Source organism: Lactuca saligna, chromosome 1 (assembly GCF_052625555.1).
Source record: "Lactuca saligna cultivar CGN05327 chromosome 1, ASM5262555v1, whole genome shotgun sequence".
Lineage (NCBI taxonomy): Eukaryota > Viridiplantae > Streptophyta > Magnoliopsida > Asterales > Asteraceae > Lactuca > Lactuca saligna.
The window spans coordinates 28,672,541-28,689,371 of NC_136417.1; the positions used below are offsets into that span (position 1 = coordinate 28,672,541).

The 16,831-nt window shown below is 31.7% G+C and overlaps 3 protein-coding genes, 1 long non-coding RNA gene and 1 other non-coding gene across 6 annotated transcripts; 2 read left to right on the forward strand and 3 right to left on the reverse strand.

Annotated features, from left to right (window-relative positions):
• Nucleotides 1-1,541: 1,541 nt before the first annotated feature.
• Nucleotides 1,542-2,549, reverse strand: LOC145048926 (uncharacterized). The gene is made up of 3 exons (XR_013683112.1): nucleotides 2,397-2,549; nucleotides 1,792-2,218; nucleotides 1,542-1,720 (listed from the first exon to the last, which is right to left on the reverse strand). It is a non-coding gene; the product is annotated as an uncharacterized LOC145048926 (long non-coding RNA).
• Nucleotides 2,550-2,904: 355 nt separating this feature from the next.
• LOC145030309 (uncharacterized) lies at nucleotides 2,905-5,831 on the forward strand. The gene is made up of 14 exons (XM_078978698.1): nucleotides 2,905-3,016; nucleotides 3,099-3,162; nucleotides 3,286-3,427; nucleotides 3,547-3,683; nucleotides 3,787-3,824; nucleotides 3,918-3,997; nucleotides 4,086-4,153; nucleotides 4,243-4,555; nucleotides 4,632-4,744; nucleotides 4,825-4,890; nucleotides 5,043-5,133; nucleotides 5,241-5,308; nucleotides 5,405-5,442; nucleotides 5,539-5,831. The coding sequence occupies exons 1-14, from the start codon at nucleotides 3,000-3,002 to the stop codon at nucleotides 5,723-5,725; spliced, it is 1,422 nt and encodes a 473-aa protein (XP_078834824.1). The 5' UTR covers nucleotides 2,905-2,999; the 3' UTR covers nucleotides 5,726-5,831.
• Nucleotides 5,832-7,702: 1,871 nt separating this feature from the next.
• On the forward strand, nucleotides 7,703-10,315 carry LOC145030314 (uncharacterized). 2 transcript variants are annotated; one of them, XM_078978701.1, is made up of 9 exons: nucleotides 7,703-7,832; nucleotides 8,047-8,188; nucleotides 8,304-8,513; nucleotides 8,589-8,701; nucleotides 8,784-8,849; nucleotides 9,501-9,591; nucleotides 9,697-9,764; nucleotides 9,863-9,900; nucleotides 9,990-10,315. In XM_078978701.1, the coding sequence occupies exons 2-9, from the start codon at nucleotides 8,068-8,070 to the stop codon at nucleotides 10,192-10,194; spliced, it is 912 nt and encodes a 303-aa protein (XP_078834827.1). In that variant the 5' UTR covers nucleotides 7,703-7,832; nucleotides 8,047-8,067; the 3' UTR covers nucleotides 10,195-10,315. The 2 variants fall into 2 exon arrangements, with proteins under 2 accessions (XP_078834827.1, XP_078834830.1); XM_078978704.1 differs by having other exon boundaries at nucleotides 7,711-7,888.
• A 375-nt stretch (nucleotides 10,316-10,690) lies between these two features.
• Nucleotides 10,691-10,764, reverse strand: TRNAN-GUU (transfer RNA asparagine (anticodon GUU)). The gene has a single exon. It is a non-coding gene; the product is annotated as a tRNA-Asn (tRNA).
• Nucleotides 10,765-11,802: 1,038 nt separating this feature from the next.
• On the reverse strand, nucleotides 11,803-13,283 carry LOC145030322 (uncharacterized). Its single transcript, XM_078978708.1, has 5 exons — nucleotides 13,080-13,283; nucleotides 12,918-13,015; nucleotides 12,473-12,561; nucleotides 12,253-12,350; nucleotides 11,803-12,100 (listed from the first exon to the last, which is right to left on the reverse strand). The coding sequence occupies exons 2-5, from the start codon at nucleotides 12,925-12,927 to the stop codon at nucleotides 11,998-12,000; spliced, it is 300 nt and encodes a 99-aa protein (XP_078834834.1). The 5' UTR covers nucleotides 12,928-13,015; nucleotides 13,080-13,283; the 3' UTR covers nucleotides 11,803-11,997.
• Nucleotides 13,284-16,831: the final 3,548 nt, after the last annotated feature.

Below are 16,831 nucleotides of genomic sequence, written 5' to 3' on the forward strand. Positions count from 1 at the left end.
CACAAGTGAATATACTATGTAATATTCATAAGTGAATGCATCGTCTAATATTTAAATATGAATATACTATGTTTATTATATGCTATATTCATATATGAATGATACTTAAACTGTAAAAAAAAAAAATTCATAGCTGAATAATGAATGTATTGTAGTAAAAATCTGATTCATTTTTATTCACTTATGAATAACGATAGCTGAATATATATATATATATATATATATATATATATATATATATATATATATATATATATATATTATTTTAATCATAAAACTATATCAATATAGATGTCTATTTGTAGAGAATAAAAAATCATGAATTTTGGTATATTTAAAATCATTTTTCGATAAAAATAGCTTATTTAAAATTAAAAAAATCGAAAAAACTATGTTTTTGTATAGATTAAGGTAATGATTAGCATGGTTTAAGGAAACATGTTTTGTTCGAAAACACATGTCTATTCCTTTCCCATTTCTGCTGGTACGATGGAGGCTTTTGCGGCAAAAATAAATGAGTGGCTGAGAATGATTCCCCCATTCTCAACCTTTTTTTCTCAATTGAACTCTTTTCTCTCTCTCTCTCTCTCTCTCTCTATATATATATATATATATATATATATATATATATATATATATATATATATATATATATATATATTCATCTACTAATATGTTGGGTAGAACATGGGTAGATAGTTGAAATGTGATAAACAGATGGGAGACCTCGATGTTGTTGTTGATCTAGTTATTCAGCGGAGTATGGATAACAACCACAAACTCTTTCTAGACAGTCATGTGGAATGCTGACAGGCTCATAACATGTAGGTGTTGTGAACGATGTGTTCACCGGTTTACTCTATCCCCACTCATGGTTGCCTTTAGGACATCTATTGTTGAGGAAACCCCTTTGCAGTAATATTCGTCCCGATGAAAATCCCAGATTAGATCTGTGGTAATAGATGTTGTTTTAGGGACGTAAAGTGAGGATAACGGGAATGGGTAATCGGGTTATTGTTGGTTGGTGAAATTAAATATAATTATTTATTGTGGGTTGAAAACCCTATATGCTCACCAGGCTCCCAAGCCTGACCCATTCAGTTTTGTTGTATTACAGGTAGTGGCGCGAAAGCATAAGTTGGATGACTTATCAAGATCTTTTGATATTAGACCAGTTGTTATATGTAACCGTTGTATCATCTATCTTTTTTTGTTTATGTTTTTGGTCTGTTTATCGGAACATGACATCCCGGATATTGTTATATAATGAAAATGCATCTCTTGATGAAATGTTTTGATAAACTTTATTTTTATCATATTTTGTTTTGGGAACAAATTCCACAACTCTTTTAAATCAATGGATTTATCTCTGAAACTATTTTAAAAGCATAAATGAAACCGGTCTTTTATGACCGTGATTTTGGGGATGTCACACTAGCCTTCGGGCCACAACCTCATACTAGGAGTCAATTTAGAACAGGACGTTACACCTTGCAAAATTAAAACAAATCAACAAAAAATATATTTTTTCATCTGCATACTACAAGGAAAACCCCTTTTGTCACAAAAGTACATACATTGGTACTGAACCTACCTCATATGACAACTTTCTTCATTAACATAAAAGGAAGGTGATGATGTTACAACTGCATATGAATGAACAACAGGAGAATAGGACACATCACCCCCACGAACATTATACAACCAAACAACCTGTAAACTGTTAAAGATATCACAAGTCAATGAGTGATAACTTATTGAACAAGAATTATTATAGAGAGAGACTCTTACCTCATCAAGTGTTGTGATTATGATTCCACGAGTTTTTTCCTTTTTGAGATTGTAGCGTAAATCTTTTAGCTTGTCTGAAACTGAACGACCAGAAAATTATAAGGGATGTACATGAACATGATTTATTTCAGCCTGTGGTTGATCCTTCCAAATAGTTTAAACAAATGTTATTACAAAATCCAATTACATATAGTTTGAAATAACAATAAACGGCAAAATATGATTACGATCAGAAAAGTTAAGATCAATCCTGATATAATCTTCGGATGGAAAAACTAGGGCGTTGAGAGGTGGAGTATGTGAGGCCATTAACGATCTCGAAGCAACGAGAATATCTGCCATAATCTTTCTTCTCTAGAGTTCTTTGTAAGGGTTTATGATTCATCCATTGATTGAGTGATGAAGAAACAGATGCAATTTCGAAATCCTAGTTACAGTCAACAGATGCAAATTTGAAATCCCAAGTTACAATCAACATAAAAAAATCGACATATTAACAGATTGAATCGAAATCATAATCGACATATTAACATAAAATTGACATATTAACAGAAAAAATCGAAATCGACATACTAACAGATGGAGGTAACAGTTCGAGAAATTACCCTTGACGATGAACGCTTATAGTTGCAGCGATGGTCGCCGATTGAACGGGAGATTAAGGGAGGGCTTCTGTCAGCGCCATACGATTGAGAGAATAGAGAGTAGCGTGTCGGCGGTTTTTTGTCGGAATGAATCAGATAAACCCTAAAAACGAATAAGTTCATCTAAAAGTTCTTTTACCCTAGTTTTTTAGAACAAAGGCATTAAAGTATAAAAACTAAATATATATTTTTATAAATATGCAGGTACCCGTTGGTACCGGTTCTGGGTACCCGATATTGAAACCGGAACCGATGGGTATCTAGCGGGTATCAGTTTCGTAAAAATGAGAATTGGAACCAGAACTGCATAAGACGGTTCCGAGACTTTGGGAACCGGAACCGCCTAAAACGGTTCCAGTTCTAGAACCGGCAGTTCCAAGATGGTTACGGTTCCGAAAGCACGTACCTGATTCAGCTGATCATCCCAATTTAGAACCATGTGTTCGAGAAAATATATTGACTTTAAAATAAAAAATGAAAAAAATAAATAATAAATAATAAATCATTTACAAGGGAGTCGTTTCCCAACTCTAATAAGACGGTGGCGGCGGCAGGGAAACATCGATGTTAGCTCTATTCCGGTACAATTTCTTCTTTCAGCGATCATATCATTACTTTATGCATATATCGACTCCACTGTTACAAGTTCAATTATTGTTTCAGAGTAGAACGTGCTCTGAATTTCACAATCCCATATCATATATCCAAGTCAGCAACCTACTTTCAGGTTCAGCGTCTTTCGAATTCTTTCCGCAGGGATATGTTAAACCAATAAATTATTGTATTGTGGAGTTTAAAGGTTAAGAGCTTATTTGAAGCAGGGAATGTTAATGATTCTTTTTAATGGCAGAAATGCTACTCGTGTGGGGGTATGAACAATAAGTATAAAATGATTGGTGGAAGCAGCAATAAAACATCTGCAGAGAAGAAAAAACATAAATCGATTGCATCTGTATGGAAACCCGTGTCTACGCAGTCTTGTTCAGCTGATAGTGAGTATTTATTCTTCTATTTGGATGAACTTTTTTCAAATCGATCATTGTGATGCGAATAATCACAATCGTAATCAGTTTATTAAAGTTAGAAATATGAATTTTGCATCTATGTCAAGATCGCCATGCTGGAGCTGAAGTAGGTAGTAAACTGGCTGAACCACAAATTGGTCCTGCAATATTATCTGATAAAGAGGAAGACAATGCATTCAAAGGGTCAGTGTCTTCTACAGATAAACATTCAATCTCTTTAGAGGTAAAGCTTTAGTTGTCTGTTTTTTTTCCCTTGAATTGTGAACTTACACTTAGTTTTCCTTGTAATTCATGTACTTTCCTTATTCGGTTTCTTTATCATGTAGGTAGGGTCTTCCTTGTTTCGGTTCATCAAAGGAAAAGGGTACTTCTGGCATTTCCACTTGTTATATTCTAGTAATTTACGTATGCTACCACTAAACATAATACTTTCTTCATAAATCATAATCCTCCACAGGGGTTATGTGCAATCAAACATTGAAGAAGAGATGGGGGTTAAAATAATATTTCCATCATCAAGAAAGGAAGAATCAATTAGTATGTTTCTTGAATCTAGCCATTTTTCTATAAAACAGATTGTGTACACTTTTGCATATTTTGAAGAACTATTTAAACATTTTCACAGTCATCGAAGGGACTTCTCCTGATAGTGTAACTAGAGCTTCAGAAAGAATACAACTCATAATTGATGAGGTCAATTGCTTTTTATCTTGCTTAAGTGAAAATCTTTCTTAGCTTCCATTTTACATAACATGCTGACGTGTCCATATGGGAATTTACAGACTGTCAAAAGTTCAGCTCTTGACTACTCACACTTCATATCACTTCCACTGGCTATAAATCCTCAATTGGTTGATAAGCTTATCAACTTTCAAAATTCAATATTAGGGTTACATGATAATACTTCCAATGAAGATACATCAGAAGAAGAAAACGGGGACAAAAGATTAGGTGAATCTACTCTCACACTTAAAGCTCAAGAAGATAGTGGAAATGTGAAAGTGGATGTTACTAAAATACCCCTTGTAAGTTATCCCCCAAAATCCTCATCTACCTCCACCTCAGGCTCAAAGCCAAAGACTTCTACATTATCCGGTATGTGAGCAGAATTATCCTTATAATATAATTTTCCATTTTGTTCATTTTTTTAATTTCTCTTTTGTGTAAACAGAATTAGGAATAGATAAATCGATTTTTATTAAGCCAAAGACATTTCACTTAACTGTGCTCATGTTGAAGTTGTGGAACAAGGAGAGAGTTGATGCTGCTGTCAAGATATTTGAGGTCAATTCAGTTGTTAAATTTTGTTGACTGATTATATATTTGAGATGAATTAAATGTTTTATAATTTTTTTATGACACAGGGCATTGAAGGTGAAATAATGGATGCATTAAATGGCCAACCTGTATCTATTAAACTTAAGGGGCTAGTAAGGATCCATTTTTAGTTGATATATTGGATTCATTACTCAATTTAACTTATTATTAATATAAATATAAAACTATTCATCAAAATTTTGTGAAACAATTCATTTTACTTGGTCCCTGAGTTTAGCTCTAAATTCATGCTTTCTTCTTTCAGGATTGCATGAGAGGTTCTCTTGCTAAAGCTCGTGTTCTTTATGCTCCTGTTGAAGTAATAGGTGGTGAAGATAGGCTTTTGCAGGCTTGCAGTATCCACATTTTATGTGCATTCTTATTTTATTTATTTTTAATTGAAGTAAAAGAAAATAAATCAACAATTGAAAATGATTTCTGTTTTTATCCTGAGCTTTCTTAGAAGTCATCACTGAAGCTTTCACGAAAGGTGGCCTTGTTCTTGAAAAAGATGCCAAACAAACATTAAAGGTAGGTGAAGGTCATTTCCTTTTGACTTAATGGGAACATGACTTAATTTTATAAGCTATATATATAATATATGAGTTTTTTTTTTACTCAATGCAGTTGCATGCAACGGTTATGAATGCCAGACACAGGAAAAGGTTCTTACATTTATTTATCTGTTTGGTTGTTGGATTATATAGTTTTTTTTTTCTTTATAAAATTGAATAAAAAATGGTATTGATTATATTTTTTAGGACTAAGACAACAAAAAAGTATGATTCATTTGATGCTCGAGGTGTTATGGAGAAATATGGTTCAGAGGAATGGGGGGAGTATTTGATCCGTGAAGTTCATCTTTCTCAAAGGTTTGTGTTTGATGAAGATGGTTATTACCATCGTTGTGCCTCTATTCTGCTCCCTCAGAATGTGCAAGTAGATTAGTTTTTTGTTATTTGATTAATGAGTTGAAGATCATGGTCATTTTGTTGAATATTTTGTATCAGTTGCTAATAGGTGAATAAATATGTATGAAAGATTTTTGTTTTCATATATTATATATATTGACCAAATCGATAGAAAATTAGTCAACATATTGTCATTAATGGGATAAATTTGTGTATGCTACAGTAAAACAAACATGACCTGTGGTTTCCAAAGCTTTTACTTGTCCACTAAAACTCATGCTACAGTAAAACAGATAACTGATAAAAGCGAAAATAGCAGTTGAATAGCCTGTGAGAAAACACATTTATGGTATTTTTGTAGGGACACCAGCAAAAATACTATAAATGCCATGCGGAAATGCCCATTTTACTGTATTTTTGCGAAATGGTCTGTAAAATTACATGTTTCCTATATCATTTATGTAAAAATACCAAAATTATTTGCAAATTTATCTCATTTTTCAGGTTAGTTTTGGTATTTTGGTATATATACGGAAACTACCTACCTAAAAGTACATGTAAAATTGGCTAAAAACCCTTTTTGAATCAAAATAGCAAAGGTATAAATAACAAAAATTACCCAAAAAACCTATAGATTAATACTGATTTTTATTAAGCCGGACTAATATTATAAAAGTCCTAAGTTTTTAACGGATAATTAGAAAAAACAACATTTTTTTTATTATTAATATAACCACAACTTTTTTGCAGAATTATCACTCTAGTCCACCTAAATAAAAAATAATAACTTATTTTTTTGTAATTTTGGTTCAATTTTTTTTCTTTTTATTCTTTTGTTCTTTAGTGCTATTATATTTATGTTATGAAAAAAAAATAATAAAAATAAATTGTTTATTGAGAATTAATGTTTCAATATGTGATATAACTTGCAAATTAAATTATATTTATATATGTGATATCAATAGTTTAAATGCAATATATATATATATATATATATATATATATATATATATATATATATATATATATATATATAAAACGAAAAATAAAGTTAAAAAACCATGTGGTGTAATTTTTTGCAAACTACATGAACCAAATTTGATTTTTAAACCAAATTTTAGGACTGAATTTTTTCAAAAAAGTTAATAAAGTTAACCATGAAACTCGTTAAGTGGGTTAGAGTAATAATTCTATGAGAAAGTTGTAACCATAAAAAAGTTAATAAAGTTAACCATGAAACTCGTTAAGTGGGTTAGAGTAATAATTCTATGAGAAAATTGTAACCATAACAATAAAAAAATATTAAAGCTTTTTTCAATTTCATATTAAAAATTTAAAACTTTTATAATATTAGTTCTATTAAGCCAAAGACAAACAACCCATATATGAACTTCCCTGTTGGCAAATTGTTTTTTAGATTTTTTATTTTATTGTTATATTATGAGTATGATAATGAATCCTAGACATTTGGGTGTATCGCCCAAATTATTAAATTATTCATATTTTAAAATTTTTTTTGTTGTATCGAATAAATTTTATATTTTAGAGCGAACAATAATTTTATAGAACTTTTATTTTGATTTTAACTAATTAGACTCCGTAATAAGTTCACTCAAAATTACAAAAAAGATGATAAATTATTTTTTTGAAACATATAAAATTCACAAATAATATGATAGATTGCTCTTATTATATGGGTGTAAAGTTATTAGTAAATATAGGTAGATTTTTATCTGATACTTGCAAGTTGTAAAAATTGATGATTTTTTTTTTCTTTGAATATGTGTAAAAATTAGTGAGACGATAATTATTCTTTAAAGTTTGCAAATCGTAAAAAAACTAATAAAATATTTTTCTGAAATATGTAAAATAATTAAAACATATATTTAGTGATTAGAAAAAATCTACAAACATTATTGAAATTTAAAAATGTATAAAAGTAATTAAAATAGATAACGTGTTTTCTGGTAGAATTTCTTCTTTCAGCGATCATATCAACCGTTTATATATCGACCTCAAGGTTACAAGTTCAATTATTGTTTATTTCACACTTCCGTATCACATATCCAAGTCATCGCCCTTCTTTCAAGTTCACCGGTCTTTCGAATTCTTCCACAGGGATAGGTTAAACCGATGAATTATTGGTATTAATTCTAACGTGTAATTAGTTTATGAATACTGCTTTCGTTCTTGAAATCAGGTAGACTTCGACTTACTTTTCTACATGAAACTAGAACTAGCTGAATTTAGTATCGAATTTGCTAAGCAAAGGAACAAATTTCTGTTTGCATCGTGGAGTGTAAAAGTTAAGAGCTTATTTGAAGTTAGGAATGTTAATGATATTCTTTTTAATGGCAGAGATGCTACTCGTATGGTCGTATGAACAACCATAAAATGATTGGTGGAAGCAACAATAAAACATCTTCTGCAGAGAGGCAAAAACAGAAATCAATTGCTTCTGTTCGGAGACCTGTGTCTATGAAGTCTAGTTTCGCTAATGGTAAGGATTTATGCCTCGGTTTGGATGAGTTTTCTTCAAAGCGATTATTGTGATTTGAAATTTTGAATAATCAGTTTATTAAAGTTAGATATATGAATTTTACATCTATGTCAAGATCGCCATGGTGGAGCTGAAGTAGGTAGCAAACTGGTTGTCAAAAGTTCAGCTCTTGACTACTCACACTTCATATCACTTCCACTGGCTATACATCCTCAATTGGTTGATAAGCTTGTCAACTTTCAAAATTCAATATTAGGGTTACATGATAATGCTTCCATTAAAGCTTCTACCTCCGCCTCAAAGCCAAAAACTTCCACATTATCCGGTATGTGAGCAGAATTATCCTTATGATATAATTTCCCGTTTATTCATATTCTTAATTTCCTTTTTGTGTAAACAGAACTTGGAATAGATCAATCGATTTTTATTAAGCCGAAGACATTTCACTTAACTGTGCTCATGTTGAAGCTGTGGAACAAGGAGAGAGTTGATGCTGCTGTCAAGATATTTGAGGTCAAATTCAATTGCTAAACTTTGTTGATTGATTATATATTTGAGATGAATTAAATGTTTTATAATTTTTTTTATGACACAGGGCATTGAAGGTGAAATAATGGATGCATTAGATGGCAGACCTGTATCTATTAAACTTAAGGGGCTAGTAAGAATCCTTGTTTAGTTGATATATTAGATTCATAGCCCAGTTTAGTTTATTAATAATATAAATATAAAATAATTTATCAAAATTTTGTAAAACAATTCATTTTACTTGAACATAAACCAAATCGTTGAGATACCTCTCAAAATAAGAACCAAAATTGCAAAAACTTGCTAAACTCAGGGATCTACTTTCATGTGTCATCGAGTTGGAGAGAAAAAGCAAGAAAGCTGACAATTTTATGTCGATACCCTTACCATGTAAAATAATAGATTAGGGATAATTTCAAAGTACACTGTCTTATTAAGATATATATATGTATTTGAAAGTACAATGTTTGTAATATAAAGAAATGGAAGTATGTTGCTGTTTAACTGTTTTCATGCATTTAGCCTTAAAGAAGTTATGAAGCCTTTCCTTTCTCTCCAAATTGTCACACATTTAGGAGGATATAAGATTACGTAACTCCCCCTATAATTTTAAGCAACTTATATTATATAATCCAATTCAGATTCTTCAAATCACTATAATCATTTTAGAAAAGCACATTCAAACACCCCTAATCCCATATAGTTGATAGGAATTTTTGTATATATATATTTTTAAATAAAGAACATGGAGCGAATGCTCTTAAATCTTAATTTCTTCTTTTAGGATTGCTTGAAAGGTTCTCTTGCTAAAGCTCGTGTTCTTTACGCTCCTGTTGAAGTAGTTGGTGGTGAAGATAGGCTTTTGCGGGCTTGCAGTATCCACATTTTATGTGCATTTTTATTTATATTCTTTTTTAATTGAAGTAACAAAATAAAGCAACAATGAAAATTATTCGTGTTTTTTTCCTGAACCTTCTTAGAAGTCATCACTGAAGCTTTCACGAAAGGTGGGCTTGTTCTTGAAAAAGATGCCAAACAAACATTAAAGGTAGGTGAAGGTCATTTCTTTTTGACTTAATGGGAACATGACTTAATTTGATAAGCTATATATATAATATATGAGTGTTTTTTTTTTACTCAATGCAGTTGCATGCGACTGTTATGAACGTGAGACACAGGAAAAGGTTCTTCCATTTATTTATCTTTTTGGTTTGTTTGATTATGTACTTTTTATTTTATTTCTTTATAAAAGTGAATTAATTATATTGATTAGGACTAAGATGACAAATCAATATGATTCATTTGATGCTCGAGGTGTTATGGAGAAATATGGTTCAGAGGATTGGGGGAAGTATTTGATCCGTGAAGTTCATCTTTCTCAAAGGTTTGTGTTTGATGAAGATGGTTACTACCATTGTTGTGCGTCTATTTTGCTCCCTCATAATGCGCATAAATGTATGAAATGGTTTTGTATATGAATATTTTTTGAATAATGATTTGAAGATCATGGTCATATGTATGAATATTTTGTATCGAATGCTAATCGATTATCGATGAGTGGATAAATGTATGAAATGGACTTTGTTTTCTTCTTCCAAAGCAGGTATATATTTTATTTTACTTACTTCTGTCTTTTGAAAAAGGATTTACTCAAACATTTTATATATCGAACAAATGTTAGAAAAGTAATTAACATATTATCATTATAGGGATAATTCTATATCGATAAGAAAAAGCCAATGTATATTGTCATTTATTGCAATTTGCTCATCTAATTACTTACATGATATATATGGCTGTTCAAAAATGTGTAAATTAGTTTCTTTTGTCTTGAAATTTTCATTTTGTAATTTTAAAATGTCCTCTAGCAACAAGATAGTAGTGATCTTGGGTGTGCAAATTCAGTTTAGTTTTTTAAGTCTAAATATTTTTAAAAGTGACTTTCGCATCCAAAAAACATTATAAAATGAAACTCGCTAGAAGGAGGGCTTGAACCTCCGACCTTGTGGTTAACAGCCACACGCTCTAACCAACTGAGCTATTCCAGCAACTTGTCTTAGTATTAAGTTGCATTAATTTTGACTTATTAACCAGAATCCTGTAAATTTCAATTTAATTCTGATTTTCTTTTTGTAAATAATTAATATATTAACCCATGGTTATAACATTATATTATTATAACGATAGTTTGGTGTTTATATAAGGAATTTAAGTTGTGTAATTATACATTTTGAGGTGACAGCCAAGCCGTTCAATCCATTTCCTCTTTTGTTTTCTTCTTAGTTTATTTAGTTTAACTTGTTAGGTTTAAAACATAACTCTTATCAATCTATTTTTAAATAAATTAATCAAAAACCACACCTTTTTATAAAAAAAAAAAAAATGTTTGCTCACAATTTTGGTATTACGACCTACTTTATGTAAATATACATTTTCATTAATACCTTTATCTAGATCTATGACAATGTTCTCTTTATTTTACATACAACGATAAACATACTTCACATTTCAACAAGAATAAATTGAGTTATCTCGTCTAGGAAAATACATCACCTAAAAACAAAATTAACCAATTTCGATTTGACATAAGATGATAATAATTCGTTAAATTGGAATGGGGAGTTGTACCTGTACATACTACATAATGGGTTTAGTATTACAGCTAACGCCCAAGAAAAAAGTGACTGGTCAAACTTTATTTGGTCAGAAACATGAGTCTATAATTCAATAGTCGATTCTATAAGAGAATTTTGATATTATTCTCGATATTTATCCATTTTCTCATAATAGACCAAGTTTGATTGAAACTTTAGTCTATAATTCAAATCTTTATAAATATTTCAAACCCTTTACAAATTGGAAATTTAGTGGAAGATGATAACAAATAGCACGTTTTCAGAAAGCATGAGATAAAGGACCGAACAACTCTTAGTGGAACCAATTTATAACAGTGAAATCTGACATTGCTTTGTACTTATTTATTTATTTATTTTCTTTTAAATGGCGGGACAATCTCCATTTAAAGTGTCAAAATCTCAAATGATCAACTTTGTATTTGAATCATTGTTTTTCAAAACACAATACTATAATAGAAAAATATATCATAATAAACAAATCAATCATACAAGTACATCGTGCAGAGAACTTGAGCAAGGATATTCATAGAAGCTTCCCACCATTATTACTAAGCAAAATTTGGTTAATATAGGATCGCTTATGAATGATAGACAAGATATTTGCGCTTTTTGAGTCGACCTAATTTCTTTGTAGCATTGAGAAATTCAGCTTTTGATACTCCCATCTTCATTTTTCTCTTTAGTCAATTCTGAGATGTCTTCCTTCCCAAAACCAAGTTCCGACATGTCTTGCCTTGCCATCAAATTCCTGAAAAGCCCTCCCAACACAACAATTAGAAAACTCATTTAGGCCCACACAAAAAGTTATGACATGACATCACATGACATATGACAGAATATGACTCCTTAAGGCAATTGTCTTTTGCAAATATGATTTCTAAAGGGAAGTAACAAACTAACTTTTCCATACGGCATTCCAAGTATTTCTTTGAAAGGTGTCTACATATCTCGGATTTATGCCCTGATGTTTTGAGACAACTTATATATTCTTTCTTCTCCTGAATGTAGCAAATTAACACCAAACCAACCAGTCAAAATCATAAGGCTGCAATTCCAATTTTCTAAATTACACAAGAGAAAGAAAACTAATTTTCACCAAAAAAAATCAGGGAGAGGGTACCAGGTCACATAAGTGCATATGGTCCAACGGAAAAACTCCTTTCTCTGGTGGTACTGGTCGTGCTCCTCTATTCCCTCCAAATGCTCCTCCTGAAAAGAAATGAATAATGCCTCATCTACATGATCTTAAGAGATAACAGAAGTAGTAAGAATAATCACTTTTAACTGCTCAAAATTTGCTACAAGAACATTAATTTCACGTTTGTAATTTGAAAAGCAGCAGGGCAATGGCAACTGCTTCGCTACAAGCAGTGATTCTGATTTCACTTATTGACAGAAACAACAAGTATTATTGAGAAGATATCGGCAAAACCCTAAATCTTAGGGAGGTTTTATCACCACCAACTCTTAAATTACTTGATGGAAAGCAGTTTGGCCAAAGGAAACCCTAGGAGGCTGTGTATGTGTGTACATAGAAGTATACATTCAGAGAAAGAGGGGTGTACCGGCGCTCATTGGGGAAGATTGAAGGGTGAATTACAGAAGCTTCGTCTCAATCAAAAATGGCGATTTTGAATCACTTAATCAGAAAGGTGTCTGTAGTCTGTACCAACCAGAAAGCGGGAATCAGTACAAGAGAAAAGGAGATGACCGGAGAGGAAACTAACCGTAGATGGCGGCGATGAAAAAGGCTGCCCGATACGAGTGGTGCTGGGGGCGATGTTGCCCTTGTTCGATCGGGAGCGCCGGAGAAACAGATGTGTGCGGAGATACGAGGGAGCGCTGGAGATCCTGACGTTATGATGGCCGGAGAAAGGAGACGTTTGGTGTGTGAAAGATAAGGGCAAATATGTAAAGTTTGGGGGTGTGAACGCTACAACTCATCATCTTTTCACTAATATTTTTCTTTTTAAAAATAATTAATAGTGTGGGAATTCTTGCCTACGTGTGATATTTTTATTGATTTGATATATGTTATTGTTTATTTTTAATTAATTTTTTTATATATATATATATGATATTTTATGGTTTTTATTTTATTTTATTAATTTTCACATAATATTTAAATTTAATAATTATAATAAATGTAATAATAAATGTATATCAATTTTATTAATTGATTTCCTTCTAATTTTAATTTTTTAAATTAAAGTTTCATTAGTTTCTTTTGTTTATTTATCTAAATTATTTGTTTAATTTAAAAAAACAAACAATTTAATTTTAATAATTTAATATTTTTCTATTTTTTTCTTATAAATTCAAACTTCTCAAATGTTTAGAATTTCATATATTTTTTTTAAATGAACTCATTTAATACATGGGTCTTACACCTAGTATTATACGATATATCAATCGGCAATGTCTTAGAAGTTTCTACCCGGGTTTGCAAAATCGAGATTCTACACATAATCGTTTTCGTGTTTGCAAAATCGAGATCGTAAAATCGAATTCGAATGATATGATTCTACTAAAAACAATGCATTTATAAATTTAAAACTTGTCCATCAGTTGTTTGTCAACAAATTCTAGAAACTTCAAAACATTTGTGATGACTAATAGTCTAATACATATCAATTATCATTTCCAATCTAATCTAACATAATTGGTTGAGAAAAAAACCATACATTAATGCTAAAAGAGCCTTAAAGTGATATACATTCTTTCTTAATACGTTTCTAAATTCTAACATGTTTAAAGTTTGAACAACAATTACATATGTTTCTAACTTTTCAATTTTCATAATCTATATTCTACACAATTTCAATCTAAAACAATAAACATCAGAGATTTGGAGTAACTCCAATCTTGAAGCTGCAAAATAATGTATATAAGTAACATAACCAAGAAATTGATGAAGGCTTACCCAAAGTGAGAATGAAAGCTACAAGCCAAAATTCAGAATGTATATCGCAAGTTGGTTCAAGACTTTAGGTTCACGACGTACATGCTTCAAGAATGTATTTAAAAATTCAGAAATTTGATAAAGGCTTACCTGGTTCAGGACTTCAAATAATCGCAAGTTGCAAGATAAAATTTCGTTGAGTTTGATGAACATATTAAGTTTCAGTTTCAGGGCTTCAAGCATCTACAGTTACAACGAAGATGAGCAAAAAAAGGGGCTAGGGTTCGTCGTTCGTGTTTGCCATCCATCGTCAATCTTTTATGTCACTTTCCCTTATGCTCTTTTAGTTTTTAGGCTTTTAATTTAGGGTCAAAGTGTCAAAAAAATGGTCAATGAACATAGAATCGGATCATATATGATTCTACGATTCTATGATCCGATTTCACGATTTTACCATGAGTCTACCCAAAAACGAGTTTAATAAGACCGAAATCGAAATACAAATGTATGATCGTAGAATCGTGTGATTCTACGATCAAAATCACGTTTTTAATAACCTTGGTATTTACTAACCCTTTTACTTTCATACATTACATATTTTACATTTTTGTATAATATTTTTATACTAATAAAAGAATAGTTATTAGTGTAACTAGTTATTTATTTTTTTTCATAATTTATGTTTTCTTTTAAAATGCTTTATAAAAATGACACGTATCATTTTCTCATCATTTTTTTTATTTTTTAAAAAATATTGATATTGATAATAAGTTAGACAATTATTTATTTGATCCCTGGTTTTTAGGAGAAATTTAAATTCGTCTTTAATAAGTTTCGGATATGATTGCTGATAATTAATTGTATTTCTATATTTAAAATCCTACAAAATCATATTTAATTATGTAGCACTTGTTTAGGGAATTGGTTGAAATTTATCTATTGAAGGGAATTTATGCATAGACTCGGCGAGTTGGGAGACCGACTCGTCGAGTAAGATCGTGATATTTGGACGCGGGTCGAGACTGACTCGGTGAGTCCGAGCTATTTAAAGAAAACCTAATTTTTGGAGTTTTCCCCATATATATATATATATATATATATATATATATATATATATATATATATATATATATACAACATTATAAACCCTTGTGGCCTCCCTTAACACCATAGGAGATCGTTCACGGCCACAGACCCACTGTGTGTGAAGTGAGAACGTTTGGGAGCTTATCTTTGGGATTTTGGAGAGAATTCCAAGCTTAAAGAGGAAGTATCAAGGGGAAAAGCACTAGATCAATCATCTACACTGTATTGGCCACCATCTTGGGGTATAAACTTGTTACCTTGAGCTTTAGTTACTTAGATCCCTCTTCTTGGAAGTAAATGGCCTATTTTGGTGCAAAATGGAGTCATACTTAGATCTGGTCCTATCACAAGGATATGGTTCTAGATCTGGACCTTCTTATGTCCCAAATAGCATAAAGTTGCATCTTTTTATAAGCTTATCCCCTCTCCATGCATGAAAACCTTATTTGAAGGTTAGTTTTGGTGTATGGCCATGTGAGGCTATGCATGCATGAAAAGTTTGCAACTTTACGTGATATCTGCCCTAGAAGAAGATATATCTGAATTTTGGGACCTTAAGTCCTACTGGAAAGGATTGTAAACAAGTTGGACTAGGGGAACTCGGCGAGTCGTGAAAGTGACTCGGCGAGTCGTGAAGGGTTTTCTCATTCACGTTCAAGGGTTCACGGGCATAGGTTTTCGGTTGGGAGTTAATGGCCGTGAACATTAAGGAACTCGACGAGTCACTGGTGTGACTCGGCGAGTTGGTGATTTAAACACGGAACTCGACGAGTGTTGGGTCACACTCGATGAGTCAGGGATAACATGGATTATTGACCTTGAATATGGACCTTGACTCTGACCAGGGTTGACTCTGAAGGTAATTATGGGATTTTGTTAAGTTGTTCAATTGTTGGTTATAGGCGGTAGGGAGGAGCAACGTGGGACACATCTAATTTCATCTTGATAGTTCAGCATTTACGAGGTAAGTCTCCTCACCATACCAATGGGTCTGAGGCACCAAGGCCGACCCATCTTATGTTAGATAGTGTACTTGCTGTGTAGAGTTGTATAGCATAATTATGTAGTGATCCGTGGTAAAGATAGCTTTTACAGCTAATGGTAGAGATAGACTTATGGCTAATGTAGAGATAACATTTATGGCCAGTGGTAGAGATATCTAAGGCTAAGGGTAGAGATAGCCTTGGTGGCTAATGGTATGAGTTATGTGGTAGGTGTTGCTTTTATGGCTAATATGATATGATGATTATGTGTGGGGTATGCCCTGGGGAACTCACTAAGCTTTCAGCTTACCGTTTGACGGATTTGTTTCAGGTACCTCTGAGCCCAAGGGCAAAGGCAAAGCATGATGCAGCGACGTGCACTCTATCTCTCTTTTCCGACATGATTGGGAACACTCTGATGTTTTAAAAATAATTTGTAATGATGGTGGATTTGAAAACAATTATTTGGATTTTCATGTTTTATGAATTATGATTTACTAATTAAGAA

Bases quoted from the DNA above. Each gene is read 5' to 3' on its own strand.
- LOC145030309 (XM_078978698.1), top strand. The intron at 3,163-3,285 runs GTTCAGCGTCTT...TTTTAATGGCAG, and splicing joins AGTCAGCAACCTACTTTCAG to AAATGCTACTCGTGTGGGGG. The intron at 3,998-4,085 runs GTATGTTTCTTG...ACATTTTCACAG, and splicing joins AAGAAAGGAAGAATCAATTA to TCATCGAAGGGACTTCTCCT.
- LOC145030322 (XM_078978708.1), bottom strand. The intron at 12,351-12,472 runs GTACCCTCTCCC...TGCTACATTCAG, and splicing joins ATATGCACTTATGTGACCTG to GAGAAGAAAGAATATATAAG. The intron at 12,101-12,252 runs GTTAGTTTGTTA...AGGGCTTTTCAG, and splicing joins TTGGAATGCCGTATGGAAAA to GAATTTGATGGCAAGGCAAG.
- LOC145030314 (XM_078978701.1), top strand. From the start codon at position 8,068: ATGAACAACCATAAAATGATTGGTGGAAGCAACAATAAAACATCTTCT. The intron at 8,514-8,588 runs GTATGTGAGCAG...TTGTGTAAACAG, and splicing joins AAAAACTTCCACATTATCCG to AACTTGGAATAGATCAATCG. The intron at 9,592-9,696 runs GTATCCACATTT...GAACCTTCTTAG, and splicing joins TAGGCTTTTGCGGGCTTGCA to AAGTCATCACTGAAGCTTTC.